Below are 15,179 nucleotides of genomic sequence, written 5' to 3'. Positions count from 1 at the left end.
GATAGTCTGTATTTTTATAATCTAAAATATTGACTTAAAACAGCTAGTTCTACAAAATACTGCATGATAGAGATGTACCCAATTCTTTTGAAACTAATTGCAAATTATTATTTTGCTCATTGTACTGGACTTTTTCTTCTCAGACGATGTTATACCTCACAGTAATTTTTATGTACTTTTGGTTAGAAATAGATCTTTATTCTCAATTAAAATTTCCTCTAGCTATTGAAAAGCTCTAGTGTATATTCCAAAACAATTAACAATGGTCTACCTATTACAGGAATGTGGGGCATATTCCTCATGGAATATTACTTTTAGTGTGTGGTGCTCTGAATAACCTTTTTCCCATTTCTTTCTTCTCCTAGGATCTCGATAAACAAGCTTCCTTTTGACTTACTAAACTCTAAAAAAATAAAACTAAGTATCACTATACCGTACTATAAGAGAAGTCAGGAAATAAAAAAGAACTGGTTAGTAGATGCTAATGAATCCTCGCATCATCCACAAGAGAGGGGGAATAATGGCCAGTTCATACTCATTCCTACATTATTAATGACTTAGAGTTAGATGTCAGTTAGTGTGTTTGTGGTGATCAGTTATTGAATTGAGTCTTCCTAAATAGGATTTCTAAAACTTCTGAAATTCATTCATTAAGCTGGCCTGCCTCTAAAGAATAATACTGCATTCTGAAAGAGTAAATAGTAAAAAAAGATAATATAGTCTATCCTAAGTATTTCCTTCAAAGATATAATTAGTCTGAGATTGGTACTTTAGTATCTTTAAAGTAAAAAATACTTATTTTCACAAAATTATTAATATTCTGATCAGTTAAACTTCACCTTTCAGCATATTTGATGCACAAGTTGTTTCAATGCCAGACGTGCTAAAGTTGTCTTTTACTGCAATAGGAATTCCATCTAAATCCCCAAGTGACTGACCTGTATTAAAAAGCCAAAATAGTTGATATTGGAGATAACAGTTCAAAATATAAGGACATATCAATACCTGTTATTATAATAACTACTAGTTTTTGGCAAAGATACTTCTTCAGAAATCAAATTTGTTAGAAATTAATACAGTTGGACATTATAAAGCATCACATATCCATTAGCCTCATTTTTATTATAACTTGTGGCAAGTTCTTTAAATAAGGGTATGTTTTAATGTTTAAAGCTTCTCTTGCCAAATGGAGACTACTAGATCCAATTAAACTCTTTCTCTGGAGATATAATGATTAAGTGTAATTAAAAGTAATTTACCATTCTTATATCTTTTTTCTGATTCTTCAGCTTGTTTTAAGGCCACCTCTTCTGTTACAGTAATGTAGGCATTTAGAAACTTGGTCTTCTTAATAAGAGAAAAACATTTTTGACAGAGCTCTATGGGTGTAATTTGGCCTTGTTTCAGTGCCGCAGAAACCTGTGGTATATAAAATTCAAAAACCTTTTACTGAGTCTGCAGAAGTTTCAAGTATTATACTGAAGGGGGGTGATAGAGTGTCTAAGTATAAAATTTTGAAGTGAGGCTTAGGTTCAAAATCAAGAAAACATATCATCTCTAACTTAGATAGTGTAGTGAACGAGGGATAACACACTGATAAGCTTGAGGACAGGTGGAGGACACGATATCCTTCTCCCCAGCTAGCTTTCTGCTTTCAGAAGTTGAATGTTCTGGGGGAGGTAAGGCCCAGCATGAGTGAGGGGTGGGCATGGGTAGATTATGTACAGAGGGTAGCTTAGCTACAAAACAAGCAGTCCAGAGAGAAAAAAGAGAAGTGACCTGGACAAGGCACTGCATGATTTTATGGCTCGAAATAAGATCTGTATACATATTGTGGGATTCAAGCAAGAGCTGCTTTGAATTGAGAAAAATGTGTATAAAATATAGGTTCAAGAGCAAACTAAAACAAACTTTTCTGAAATTCTGTCTCTGATGCATTAGGAAGGGTAGTAAAGAAAGCGTTAAAATAAACTATACCAAAAGTGACCAGAACATGCATATTGACAGGAAAGAGGGCCTGAGATGAAGTGATGACTGTGTAATATTCCCTGTAGGAAGTAATAATAATATGTACTTACTAATCAGATAAATGGAATGAATAACAAGAAGTCAAAGATGACACCAAAACTTTGAAGATTATACAAAAAGAGAGCTGGATAAGATGGGAGATGAGAGACAAGGAAGCTAGAGGGAGAAGTAGTTTCTACTGAGTATTTACCAAAAGCCAGGTACCATTGCTTTATATAATTTAACCCTTTTCCTTCATTTAACCCTTAAGACAACCAAACAACTCAAGTGTTATTAACTTCATTTGACAAATGGAGAAACTAAAGCTCAGAGAGGCTGAGTGATTTGTCCAAAGTCACACAAACAGTAAAAGATAGGGTGACTTCATAAGATATGTTCCTCACCATTTCTATCTCTACTCTACTGGAAGCTTAGCTTGTCCTTTAAGTTGAGTGTATTTTCACATGTCCTATCTTCAACAAGCAACGGGAGTTTGCATTTGAGGAGAAAGTCTGCAAATGATCCATTCTCAGCTATTGAATAAATCATCAAAGCAATGGCATTCTTAGGGCTGAGGGTTTCAAATGTGAAAAGCAGTGGGATTAGATCATTGAGAGGACCCCTAATGCTCGAGGAAAAGGACTTCCATAGGGAGGCTGCGGGAGTGCTGCAGGAATGGGAGGGCAGCGAGGCTTGACTTAAATTAAGGAGGTGACGTAGTAACAACAAGAAGAGATATTTCTGTTGATTAATTTGTATGAAATATAAACTCTTTATAAAAAGCTAGAAAGAAATACCAGCAGTGTGTTCTAACATTGTGTATATGGAGTGGGAATAAAGAGGACAGTGGTAGGCTGGGCAGAAGGGAGTCAGAACTAGCAAAAACCCAAAGCTAGAGAGACAGAGAGATATAAAGACAGACTTATTCCACAGCAAAATTATAATAATCGGGAAAATTGTGTCTGCCACTTTCTCCCCTTCCTCAACTCCCCTCAGGTCCCCTGATGCCTACTATCCTCAAGCTGCTTTCTGACTTGCCAACTGCTACAAGAGCTATGGAGTTACAGTTGTGGTTAGAAAAGCAAGAAATGAGATTGTAGGAGCACTCATTTTAAATGGTGCTGATCTTCATTAGGACCACCTTAAGGAACTCCAGATTAGAGAAAATAAGGGAATTGGAAAAGAGAAGTGAAAACAGAGATGCTAATTAGCTAATATGGACCAAGCATAAGGAGGAGGAAATATAAAACATATGTGTAGCTCTCAAGGGACAAAACTGCAGGTGTCACATCTGAATATATAATAAAACAAAGTCAACTTAAAAAAATTCTCTCTCCCTAGCAAGTCTTTTGTCTGATGGAAACTAGGGCTTCCCCAGCAGTCACTGCTTCTCCCTTTTGGCACCTACCTACGAGGTATCATAGAGTCCAGTGTGTGTGTGTGTTGGGGGAGGGGGTGTACGGGCAGGTGTCCTCCTTGTTCCTCCAGCTTGTCTCTTCCCTCTTCTCTCAAACATCACAGCTCCTTTGAAGCACAAGCTCTGGAGGAGATTATATCTCCCTGGTGTGCTGATCTACAGTCTCCCTGGTACTACTTTTTATTCCTTGATGATTTCAGCACCTAGCTCACTGTCATCTTTGTTACTACTGCCCCTGTTGTCACTCTTGCTCGCTCAAACTTCAAGTCCGTATACACTGACATTTGGCCTCTCAGTTCCTTGCCCTCACTTCACACAAACTTTTCCTTCACTTCACCCCAGCTGCTACATCATTACCAATATCCACATGATCTAAATATCATTTCAAGTCATCCCTCATTTCCTGCCCTTCAGCTCACTGACTTTGCTACCCACATGGCCAGCAAGAAATTGGAGCCCTCAGTTCCACGACTGCAGGAAATGGAATCTACCAACAACTAATGAGGTTGAAAGAGGCCTGGAGCTCCAGATGAAGCTGCAGCCACAGCTGACACCTTGCTTTCAGCCTTGTGCCACTCTGAGCAGAGAACCCAGCTACTCCACATCCAGGCTTCTGACCCACAAAACTGTCAGATAATAAGACTATGCTATTTTAAGCCACAAAGTTCACACTAATTTGTTATGCAGCAATAGAAAACTAATATACCTCCTCAGAAAAATTAAGAAAACTTCCTTAGGAACCACTCTTCTTACAAAGTAGGGGAAGGAAAATTATAAATACATGTAAGTTATTTATTAATTTAGTAATTTAGTCCCTGCAACAAAATTAATGTTAATAATAGCTAGCACTTAGTTCTAGGCATTGTCCTGGGAGCTTCATATTTCATTTAATCTTTACATCCACACTGAGGGGCTGATGTTACTATGTCCATTTTACAGATAAAAAACTGAAGTTCCTGCCTGAGGTCCCAGAGCTAAAAAGTAGCAGAGCTGGGATTCAACCAAGGACTGGTCTTGTTTCCAAAACTCACGCTCTGAAACACTATACTATAGGTTGAGTATCCTTATGCAAAATGCTTGGGACTGGAAGTGTTTCAGATTTCAGATTTTTTCAGATTTTGGAATATTGTATTTGCATTATACACTTTTCGACTGAGCATCCCTAATCATAAAATCCAAAATCTGAACTGTTCCAATGAGCATTTCCTTCAAGCATGACCTCTGAATGTCATGGCACTCAAAAAGTTTCAGATTTTGGAGCATTTTGGATTTTTGTATTAGGCATGCTCAACCTGTATAATTATTCTCTATGCAAGGTATTATGGCATTTACTCCTCTGTAACAAAGTGAAGAACATTTTTATTAACTTTACAGATAACACAGGAATTCACTTAAGAAAAGAACTTTCAAAAAACAACTGCCTTGATAAATGCTGAAGGTGTAGGAGTGCTCTGGACACTCTTGGCTGAGTGTCCAGCTGATGGGTACCCATTCTCTCTTTAACATACTTCATTCACACTTTTGTCTTCATTGTTCCACGAAATTGCATGTCAAGATCACCGTCAACCTCTATATTCCTAAACCCAGTGGTCAATGCTCTAGTGCTCATTTTATAGTACTCATCAGAAGCATTCAACACAAGTGCTCACTCCCTCCTTGAAATGCTTCTTTACTTGTGTTCAGAATAACACACTGTCCTGGTTTTCCTCCTGCCTCACTGGCCATTCTTTCGAGTTTCTCTTGCTGGCTTTACTTCATGTTGCTGGCCTCTAAATGTTGGAAAGTTTTAGGCCTCCTTCTATTTTTACACTTAACTTCCCAGGCAATCTCATCTGGCCATATAGCTTTAATTATCTTCTATACTCTGGCAAATTTATATTTTCATATCTAGCTTCTATCCTGAGCTCCAAACTCTTGTGTCCCCCTGTTTATTGACATCTTCACTTGCTTTTCTAGGAGGCATCTCAAAATTAACGTCTAAAACAGAACCTTGATAACCTCCTCTTTGTAAACTTGTTCCCTTTACAGTCTTTTCCATCTTGATAAATGTTATCATTTCCCCAATTGCCCAGCCCAAAAACCTAAGTTTTTTTCCTCTTTGAGTCTTCTCTTTTCCTCAACCCCCATATCCAACTCATCTGCAAGCCCTAACTTAAAAAACAATACCCACTCCCATTACCTCCACTGCCGCCACCCTATCCATGTTGCCATCATCTCTTGCCAATGCAACAGCCTTCTAATTGGTCTTCCTGCTTCCTTGCTTCCTTTCCTTTAGACCATAGTCCTTACAAGTAACCTGAAGGAGCTTTTAAAATTTTAAATCAGTTCACATCCACAGACTCAAAGGATACTTTTCATTACACTTAAAATAAAACTGCACTGAGCTGGGTGTGGTGGCATGTGCCTGTGGTCCCAGCTCCTCAGGCTGAGGAGGGAGGATCCCTGGAGCCCAGGAGTTTGAGGCTGCAGGAAGCTATGACTATGCCACTGCACTCTAGCCTGGGTGACAGAGCAAGGCCCCATCTCAAAAACAACACAACAAAAAAAATCCACACTCCCTATTATGGCTACAAAGGTTCGCCATGATCTGGCTCCTGTCTATCTCTCTAACCTCTCCCACTACTCTCTTCATTCACTTCTCTCCAGGGATGCTGGCCTTCTTGCTATTTTTTGAACACATAAAGCTTGCTCTTGCTTCAGGGTCTTTGTACTTACTATTCCCTTTGCCTGAAGCACTCTTCTTCCAGATCTTTCCAGGGCTTACCCTTCATGTCCTTCTGGTCTCTATTAAATATTACCCATTCAATCAGCCTAGTTCTCACAGTATAGGCTACTTAATTTTTCTTCCTAGTACTTATACTATCTGAAATTATATCATTTACTTTAGAAAAAAAACCTATTTAATGCCTGCTTTCCCACAAAAAACACGTAGGTTTCATAAGGGCAGGAGCTTCTGTCTCTCTTTAATGCTAACCCTCAGTGCCTGGAACACAGAGGTGCTCAATAAATATTAGTTGAATAGATGAATAACTGAGTTGTTTAAAATTTGGAATCTATTTTCCTCTATAACAATGATTAAATGTTCCTAGGTTAGACCCCCAGGAGCCAATTGAATATACCATTAATTAAACTTTACAATTGATAAGATTAGGCTGGTGTCTGGCTCCTAGAAACACAGGGATTATGCCACAAAAGACAAAAAGTGAGACTCCTTCCTCTTCCTGAATGTAGCTGGATAAAATTACAAATATTAGTTTTACCTATTTGACATTTTACCTCCTTTTGGCGGCTGTTCCCAGGGCTCCTGTTACCTTAAGCCTCCACAACATCCCCCAAATTGTTTCATAAGTCCATATTTCCAGCCCCTCTCCCTAATTTGAACCCCAGCAAATTTCCCCTTTCTTCAATTGATTATCTCAACTCAGGTGTTACAAAGAAATTTGATTGAACTATTGTAATTTACAACAATGAGTGAACAAATTATTCAACCCTCTTAGGCATCTGTACATGTTTAAAATAGAATGTGTACTGAATTAATCACTAATTGGCAGAATTTGGAGCATCAGTACAGTGATGTGCAAAAAATACAAAGTGGACAGAAGATACCTTTGGGGCTGGGAAAATAATCACTAAATAATGTTTCACACACAGTAGGCATTAATAAGTATTTGTTAAAGGAATGATTAAGTGAAGGCAATCATGCCCAGGCAACCTCTCAGTCTGCTCTTGGGTCCAGTCTCTTAAACGGTTCTTTTTTCCCCCCCACGAGGCAAAAGTTGTTTCTCACAACAACATTAGAAAAGGGTAGCACAAAAAAGTGGTTCTTAAAAGGATGTGAAAGTTGTCAAAATCAAAATAAAGTCATTTGTGTTAAAACTCTGACAAATGGAGCCATGGAAGGCCATGGAGAGAGGGTTCTCATGCACAAATGGCTGATGAGAAGAACTATCACAAAAGACTGCAAAAGCCACAATCTTACACAAAGGCCATTGCAACTTTACACACACACACACACAAATTTCTGCAAGGATGTCTGTCTAGCAACTGCATGTGCAACCTTGAACTGACACCATCCTTGTTATTATTGATCCTGTAGCCAAGGATAACTGAATCAAAACTTCCCCTTGCTCCCACCTCCTTGAATACACACATAGTTTACTATGGCATCCATATTCCCATTGCATTGTTACTCCCAAATAAATATCATTTTCTTTTGGACAGTCTCCCTCTCTGTTATTCAGATAGACAGGTGAAAAGGCAGACAAAGGAAATACTATTTTTGTAGGTTGTATTTCATTTTAAAACAAGTTTTGGGGAACTTTCTATTTTTTTTTAAGAACAAAATTGATTTGATTTTTCACTGACAATATATGCCATATGCAATTTAAGATGGCAAAATAATAATGTATTTTGGGGAAGAACTATTTATTATTTAATCGTCTATATTTAAAATTTTCATTATAACTTACAGCTTTCTTTTTTTTTTTTTTGAGACACAGTCTTGCTACAATACCCTGGCGTCAGCCTGGCTCACAGCAACTTCAAACTCCTGGGCTCAAGCAATCCTCCTGCCTCAGCCTCCCGAGTAGCTGGGACTAGCTGGGACTACAAGCGCATGCCACTACACTCGGCTAATTTTTTCTATTTTTAGTAGAGACAGGGTCTCCCTCTTGCTCAGGCTGGTCTCGAACTCCTAACCACAAGCGTTCCTCCCACCTCCATCTCAGCCTCCCAAGAGTGCTAGTATTACAAGTGTGAGCCACGGAGCCTGACCTTATAACTTACAGTTTTGTATAATTACGATTTCAGGCTGCTAGCTGGGCGGGGGGAAGGGGGAGACTTCCCAGATGGAGATAAAAAAGGAAGATGAAAGGCAGAATGGGTTCTCAACCATCACTTATCACCAGAAATCACCTAGAGCCCCCTTTAAACCGTGCTGGGGGCTATACCTCACAGATATGTCTGATTAAGCCTAGAGTGGGACACAGCTGTAGTTTCAGCAAAGGGCCCCAGGTGATTCTGATAGCAGTGGGCCTGCAGACTGTTTAAAGGTTGAGAGATCTGGGCCAGAAGGCAAGGAGACCTGAGTTAACTCCGTAATGGCAGAAGTAATATCAGAGAACAGAGTCCTGCCATATCTACAAGATAGAATTAACGGGGCTTAATGATTTGTCGAATATTTTCGTATTCGACAAGGAAGAATCTAAGGGCAAATAGGATAGTATTTCTGGCATTAAAAGGATACATTAAGAATTGAGAAGAATTCAGAGGTTTTTGTTTTAAAGATGGGGGTTAACAGGTAAGGGGTAGTCCCTGTTACAATGATGACTTCAACTTTGGTTGAAGTGAGTTTGAGGTGCTTAGGGGACATTTGGAAGAGCTGTCCACAAATATAGCCTAGAGTTCAAAACTAATGTTCAGGAAATGGAGACATGGGTTACGGAACCTGGTATCTTAGGGTAAGTGAAGCCTGGAGAATGAATCAAAAAAAAAAAAAAAGCCAAAAATTACTCGTTTGGAGTTTGCAAACTACAAATTTGTGGGAGCTGCATTGGCTGAGTATCTGGGACAGAAGAGAGATGGAAGTGGCCCAGCAAAGTCCCCCTTGTCTGGTTAAGCCCACTCTGAGAGACCCTCCGGAACCCGACTGTAGCTTGAGTAAACATCTAATCCCGAGAAGCGGATGGATGTGCACTTCCACCGTACAGCTGCGAAGTGCAGAGATCTCCCTTGCTGACCTATAACTTCTGAATAGGTATGGTGAGTACAGCCTAAGGACCGAAAGATCCGAATCTCCGACCCAGGTGAAGGGAAGGAGGCGGCGAGGCGGACCTAGGTGCGCAGTCAGAACGGGGTTCCTTGTCCACGGAGCCCGCGAAACTTTCCGCCCTCCCAGGCCCCTCAGCGGGCTCATTCCACTCACTTCTCTGAGGGTCCGGCCCAGCATTGTCCTCGTGCTCAGCCTGCCACCACCAGGGCCAGGTGACAAGGAGAAAAAACTGAGGTCAACAGGCGCTCGCGGTTTTACGTGGGCGCAGCCATCTTTGATCGTCACTGAACCCTTCAGCACCGAATACTTGGATTGGTTGAACTGCAGCCCGAGGAAATCATCTTTGCAGGCGATTGGTTGCCGCCGTAAAGCCTTCCTGGCCGGAACAAAAGCCGGCGAGCAAGGAGACTCCTGTGCAGGGTCTCGGCTGCAGTCGGGAAGCGTTCGATTCTCTGTGGCGTCGGATTGTGAGCCGTGTCTGCTTGTCCAGCCGAGGGCTCCCAGGACTCGGGTCTAGGGGTTGCTGCACACCTGCTTTTGTTTTTAAGGGGGAAGGGGGTGTAAAGGAGGGAGGAGAATGGACAGAATCCTGACTGGAACGTTAATTGGGGCATTTCAGATGGGAAGAGCAGAATAACGATTCCGTATTCTTCCTTGAGTTGCTCCGTTAGGTTAACTTCATTTTCGAATGCTCAATTTTGAATGCTTTCAATTTTGAAACTAGCCTGTGTGTTTGGCAGAATTTGACCGAATTCAGAGGTGACAGTTTGATCCAGTCCAAGTGCTTTTTAATTGAGGCACTCAATTCAACCACTGTTTACAATGGAATTTCTGAAGACGTGTGTACTTAGAAGAAATGCACGTACTGCGGTTTGCTTCTGGAGAAGCAAAGTTATACAAATGCCTTCAGTTAGAAAGATTAGTACTACCTCTCCAAGGAGTACTGTCATGCCTGCATGGGTGATAGATAAATATGGGAAGAATGAAGTGCTTCGATTCACTCAAAACAAGATGATACCTATCATACACTATCCAAATGAAGTCATTATCAAAGTCCATGCTGCGAGTGTAAATCCTATAGATGTTAATATGAGAAGTAAGTTTTCAAAAGGTATTCTTCATTACCCTTTTTTTTTTTTAAATCAGAATTTCATCAGATACTCAGTTTTAAAAGGTCAGTTATTTGACTACACTTCTTTGGTTAATACAAAGGAATCAGGTTTTTGATAACACTTCTGCAAATGTTAATTTCCAAAATTTTTGAAATTGCAGTGGCCAGAATATACTTTACTCTTTTACAAAATGTTTGTTTTCATGCTATCTTAACATGTAAATTGGGACTTGAGAATTGTGTCTACAGCTGACTTTCAGGTGTACTCTCCTCTGAACTTTGTGATACTCTGAAATCCATCACAGGTTTTGGAGATATGGTTGTGTTTCCTCATAAGTTCAGAATTTGCGTTTTTGTAATAATTCCTCTCCTATTTGCTCTCCCTTTACTCAGAGCTTTCTTTATTGGTCCAGTAGACAAAGCAACAGAACAGTACTACAGGATATGGACATACAGTACTTTCCTCATTTCTGCTATTGCATTCTGCCCTCAACATTTAAAATACACTTTCCTGTTACGCTCCATTCCAAAGGGGAATAATCTTAATTTCTGCTGGAGGATATTGACAAAGCTTGGAGAGCACTCTATTCCGTGTGTGTGTGTATATATAATACAACTATGATAGTGCTGAAAATACTAGTATTTATGAATTGCTTTAACTTTCGAAAATAATGTCAAAAATATTATCAGTTTTTCTTATGGGAACTTATGTATGTTCTTCTGAAGAAATCAAAAAATACATCTTTTAGGGTGATTAACTTCACTCAGTGTTAATCACAGCTCAGTTAACCTCAGTGATTTAAGCAAGCTGCCATGTGCACTTTAACCATGGGTTAGTGTTCTGCAGGGTTTGTGTGTGGATCCACAGTTACGTTCAATCAATTGCCTCAATAACAATTCTCAGCTATAGCCTATGTGTGATGAATTTAATTTCTGTGTTCATACGTGTATCTAATTGCAAGATTAAGATTAATAATAGAATGAACCGTTTTGTGGTATTTGTGGAGAAGTATGAAAATGTTGAGATTGCGACTTCATTTCTTTTTTTTTTTCTAGGAGTGATATGGTAGATGACGGTAGCAACTTCTCAAATTTTTTGGTTTCAACATCTCTTCACATTCTTAAAAAATTATTGGGCTTTTGTTTATGTAAGCTATAGTTATCAATATTTTTACTTTATTAGAATTTAGAACAAATTTTTAAATATTGATTTAAAAATATAGTAAACCCCTTTTGTGTTAACATTACAAAATTAGGATTAAAAATATAGAATGACATAAAAATAATGACTAAGAGACAACTACATACGTGAAGCACCAGAACAGGTAATAGTTAATGAGAGTATGGGATCTTCCTTCAAAGAGCTTACAATGAAAAGTTGATATTTTCCAAAATAAGCCAAAAAATTAGAAGACTATCATTGTTTTATACTTTTGCAAATGTCTTTATCTGGTTTAATAAGACAACTGGATTTTCATATGTGCTTCTGCATTCAATCTGTTGCAGTACATCATTTGAAATAATGAAGAAAAGCCAGCCCTTGTAGATTGTTGGAAAAGAAAGGACTTCTTAGAGTCTTTGAAAAGATCTTGGGGATGTACCAAACTTGGACTTCTGGATTAGGGAAATAAAGTCCAGATTCACTGTCTTTAGGTCCCTTGACTCTAATTTGGAATGCCGCTATTTTTAACTTAATGTATCTGGACCTGTACTGTTCAGTATAGTAGCCACTAGCCACATGTGGCCATTCAGCAGTCCAAATGTGGCTAGTCTGAACTGAGATGCGCAGTCAGTGTAAAGTACACATTAGATTTCAAACACTTAGAAAAAAAGAAGGTAAAATGTCTCATTAAGAATTTTATATTGATTGTGTGTTGACCTGGTAATATTTTGGAAAAATTAAGTAAAATATTACTAAAAATAATTTCACTTTTTACCTTTTTTGTGGATACTAGAAAATTTTAAATTACGTATGTGGCTGGCATTATATTTCTATTGGACAGCACCTATCTAGACTATGTGATAGAATAACTATTACATATTTTGGGGGGAAGAGGCATGAGGAAAGACTTTTGGACTCAAAATGGCTAGAAAGTTCTATTAAGAATGAATTGAAATGACTTTACTATGATTGCCTCATGAAATCCACATCTGTATTTTTGTTTTGAATTTGTTTGAATTTGTTTGAATAATTGCGACTAGTTGGGCATGTTGTTTTACTTTATTCTTTTTACATTGGTCTTAAAGATATTAATAATTTAATTTTTACACACTATGTAAGTGATAAGTTTTACCCAATGATCAGCATGTTTTTTCATTTCTTTTGATTGTAAGCTCTTTGAAGATAGATCCCATGCTTCATTAACCTGTTTCAGTGTTCCACGTATGTGGTTGTCATTCAGTTATTATTTTTATGTCATTTTATATTTTCATTCTGACTTAAGATTGCAAACTTAAATTAGCAGTATTTTATCCATGAGTAATTTTTACATTTTATCTTCATTTAGATCTGTTAATTTTTCATTTCTTTAAATGCACATGCATGATTTGTGTTGTGTACATTTTTATTTCATTAGAATGGCTGTATTTAGACTTTTCTTGGCTGCTATTTAATAATATTATATGGTAAAACATATTTTATGTAATATTCTTGAGACATCTTAGTTTTTTATGACTTGACTAGGTAACATTATTTGTAAGTTATCCTCCTTTTTTTTCTCCTCTGCTCATGGATTCTTTTTGAGAATGTATTATTGTTGTTCCAAAAGATATCTAAAATAGTAGCTTGGGGAAATAAAATAATGAGTACAAGATTGTGAACTGTAGGAAGCAGTTATTTCCCTTGACAAGAAAATAGAGACATGTCTATTTTGAAAGATGAAGGCCAGCTGTTTTTCTGAAGATGGCCACTACTGTTGGCCATAAAATAATAAATCATAGAAATGGCTAAAGAAATGGCTAATTTAAAATATACAGCCAACAGCATCATAACAACAAAGTTTGATTTCTTTAGATGGGATTAAAGTCTTTGAAATGGATGACAGATTTAGGATTTTCCAACTTGGCACAACTTTGAACAAGTCGAAGTGGCAGCCTCTATCAATGGGATGGAACTCTTCAGGGCTTCATGCATTTGTGTTGCCAAGGAGGTTCTCGATTACTATCTACCAGCTAGCTGCATTCTGGATTTGGGGCTAGTTTAGATAGCACAAGTGAGCTAGGGCTACTCAGTTAATGCATTAGCATATCAGGGTAACCAAGAAAACTTAGAAAACAACCTTGAGCTGCAGGTTCTGTACTCAAAGAGCACTGAAACCTTTTTGCAGCTCTGAAACAGCAGCTAAAATTTGACATGGCTAAAAGCCCACTTCTGTTCAAACCACATAGAGGTTTCAGTGAATAATTGTTTAATTATGTGTTAATGGTGGAAAAGAAATATAAGACAGGAAAAATGAAGCATGTGACTTTTGTGAGTATTACATGTGAAGTTGTTTTTTTTCCCTGACAGAATGTGATCCTAACTAGCCAGATGGTAAATGTGTAATGTTGGCATAATGGCCATCAGCTTAGATTTTCTGGGACTATCCCAACTTTCAAACACTTTCTCCCATGTGTCTTGGATTTTTATTAGAAAAACAACTTCTGCAAGCTACCCACCTGTCAGCATCTCTCTCTGTATCTTCTAACTTTGCTCCTACTGTATGGACTAACTGTCATTGCTCCTATCTAAGGCCAGCCTGCACTTGTGTTCCTGATCCCATATCTTCTCACTTACTCTGGGGTCTCATTCCAGCAAGTCCCTCCTGCATCATCAGTCTTTTCTACTGGTTGATTACAATTAGCATATAAACTTGCTGTTATTTCTCCCCTCTTAAAAAAAAAAAAGCCACTCAAAAATCCTCTGTTCATTTCAGTTGTTCCCTCCAGCTACTGCTCCGTTTCCCTGCTCCCCTTTATAACAAATCTATTTGAAAGAGTTTAATCTTCTCCTAGCCTCCAGTGCTTTGCTTCCTATTCCCATTCCCTAGCACATTGGTCCTATCAAGGTTACCAAAGATCTCTGTGTTGTTGGATCCAGTCTTATTTGTTTCTTTGTTTGTTTTAAAGCCTCTTAGTAGCTTTTGACCTTATTTGAAAACGTGTCTTCCCTGTCAGCAACATTTGACTTCTTTAAATGACCTTCCTCACTTAGCTTTCAGGATACCTCTCAGTTCACTGGGCAAGCCTGCCATCTCAGGCTCCTGTGCTGGTTTCTCCTCATCCTTGAGATCTAATGTTCTACCGCTCACAAGAGGGGGAGACAGAGTGGGTTAGTGATTCTGGAGCATGCATTGTGGGGCAAGCAGTGGTATATGACACTGGAAAAGCAGGCAGGGTGCCTATCTTGGAGAGCCTCACATAGCAGAAATGTTCTCTTCAGAAAAAAGTCAAGCAGAAGAGAGAATAACAGATACTTTTGTGTCTTAGAAAAGACATTTTATATGTTGAAGCTGTGTAATAAATTACTTTGGAGTATTGTGGATCAGCCACTTTATTCAAACCAAAAAAATTATGATTAGAAGAATGTTTTCAGCTTTATTTAGCTAATATTTATGTAAATATTCTTAAATATGATAAATAGTTAATGTGAGTTAACAGATGCAGCCAAGTGGCTCCTTCCCACTCAGGAATTTATGTACTTATTCCAAAGGTGATGTTCTAGAAACATTTTTTAGGAGATGGGGGACAATTACTCATGAACTAATATCAGTATTAAATACTTTATATCCATCCTTTATTTGTTTATTAACTTTAAACAGCTTTAACATTTATCTTCTTCATGAGACTCAGCACCAAACGTCTTTGTTGTTTAAAAAGTTCATGAATGAATAAGT

The 15,179-nt window shown here is 38.3% G+C and overlaps 2 protein-coding genes across 3 annotated transcripts in view; one reads left to right on the top strand and one right to left on the bottom strand.

Annotated features, from left to right (window-relative positions):
* The window catches only part of QRSL1 (glutaminyl-tRNA synthase (glutamine-hydrolyzing)-like 1), a 28,371-nt gene extending 18,918 nt beyond the window's left edge, over positions 1–9,453 (bottom strand). Inside the window, exons 1-3 of the mRNA XM_012651126.1 lie at positions 9,348–9,453; positions 1,260–1,419; positions 840–938 (exon numbers count right to left, since the gene is read on the bottom strand). Of these exons, the coding sequence (XP_012506580.1) occupies positions 840–938; positions 1,260–1,419; positions 9,348–9,371 (283 nt within the window). The 5' untranslated portion in view covers positions 9,372–9,453. The remainder of the gene's footprint in view (positions 1–839; positions 939–1,259; positions 1,420–9,347) is intronic.
* Positions 9,454–9,582: 129 nt separating this feature from the next.
* Positions 9,583–15,179, top strand: part of RTN4IP1 (reticulon 4 interacting protein 1) — a 50,766-nt gene continuing 45,169 nt past the window's right edge. For both annotated transcript variants that reach the window (XM_012651167.1, XM_012651168.1), the window contains exon 1: positions 9,583–10,290. In XM_012651167.1, coding sequence (XP_012506621.1) covers positions 10,017–10,290 — 274 coding nt within the window. In that variant the 5' untranslated portion in view covers positions 9,583–10,016. The remainder of the gene's footprint in view (positions 10,291–15,179) is intronic.

This window comes from Propithecus coquereli, unplaced genomic scaffold (genome assembly GCF_000956105.1).
Source record: "Propithecus coquereli isolate 6110/MARCELLA unplaced genomic scaffold, Pcoq_1.0 Scaffold35, whole genome shotgun sequence".
In the NCBI taxonomy this organism is placed as follows: domain Eukaryota; kingdom Metazoa; phylum Chordata; class Mammalia; order Primates; family Indriidae; genus Propithecus; species Propithecus coquereli.
This window is presented reverse-complemented; position numbering and strand designations above follow the sequence as displayed.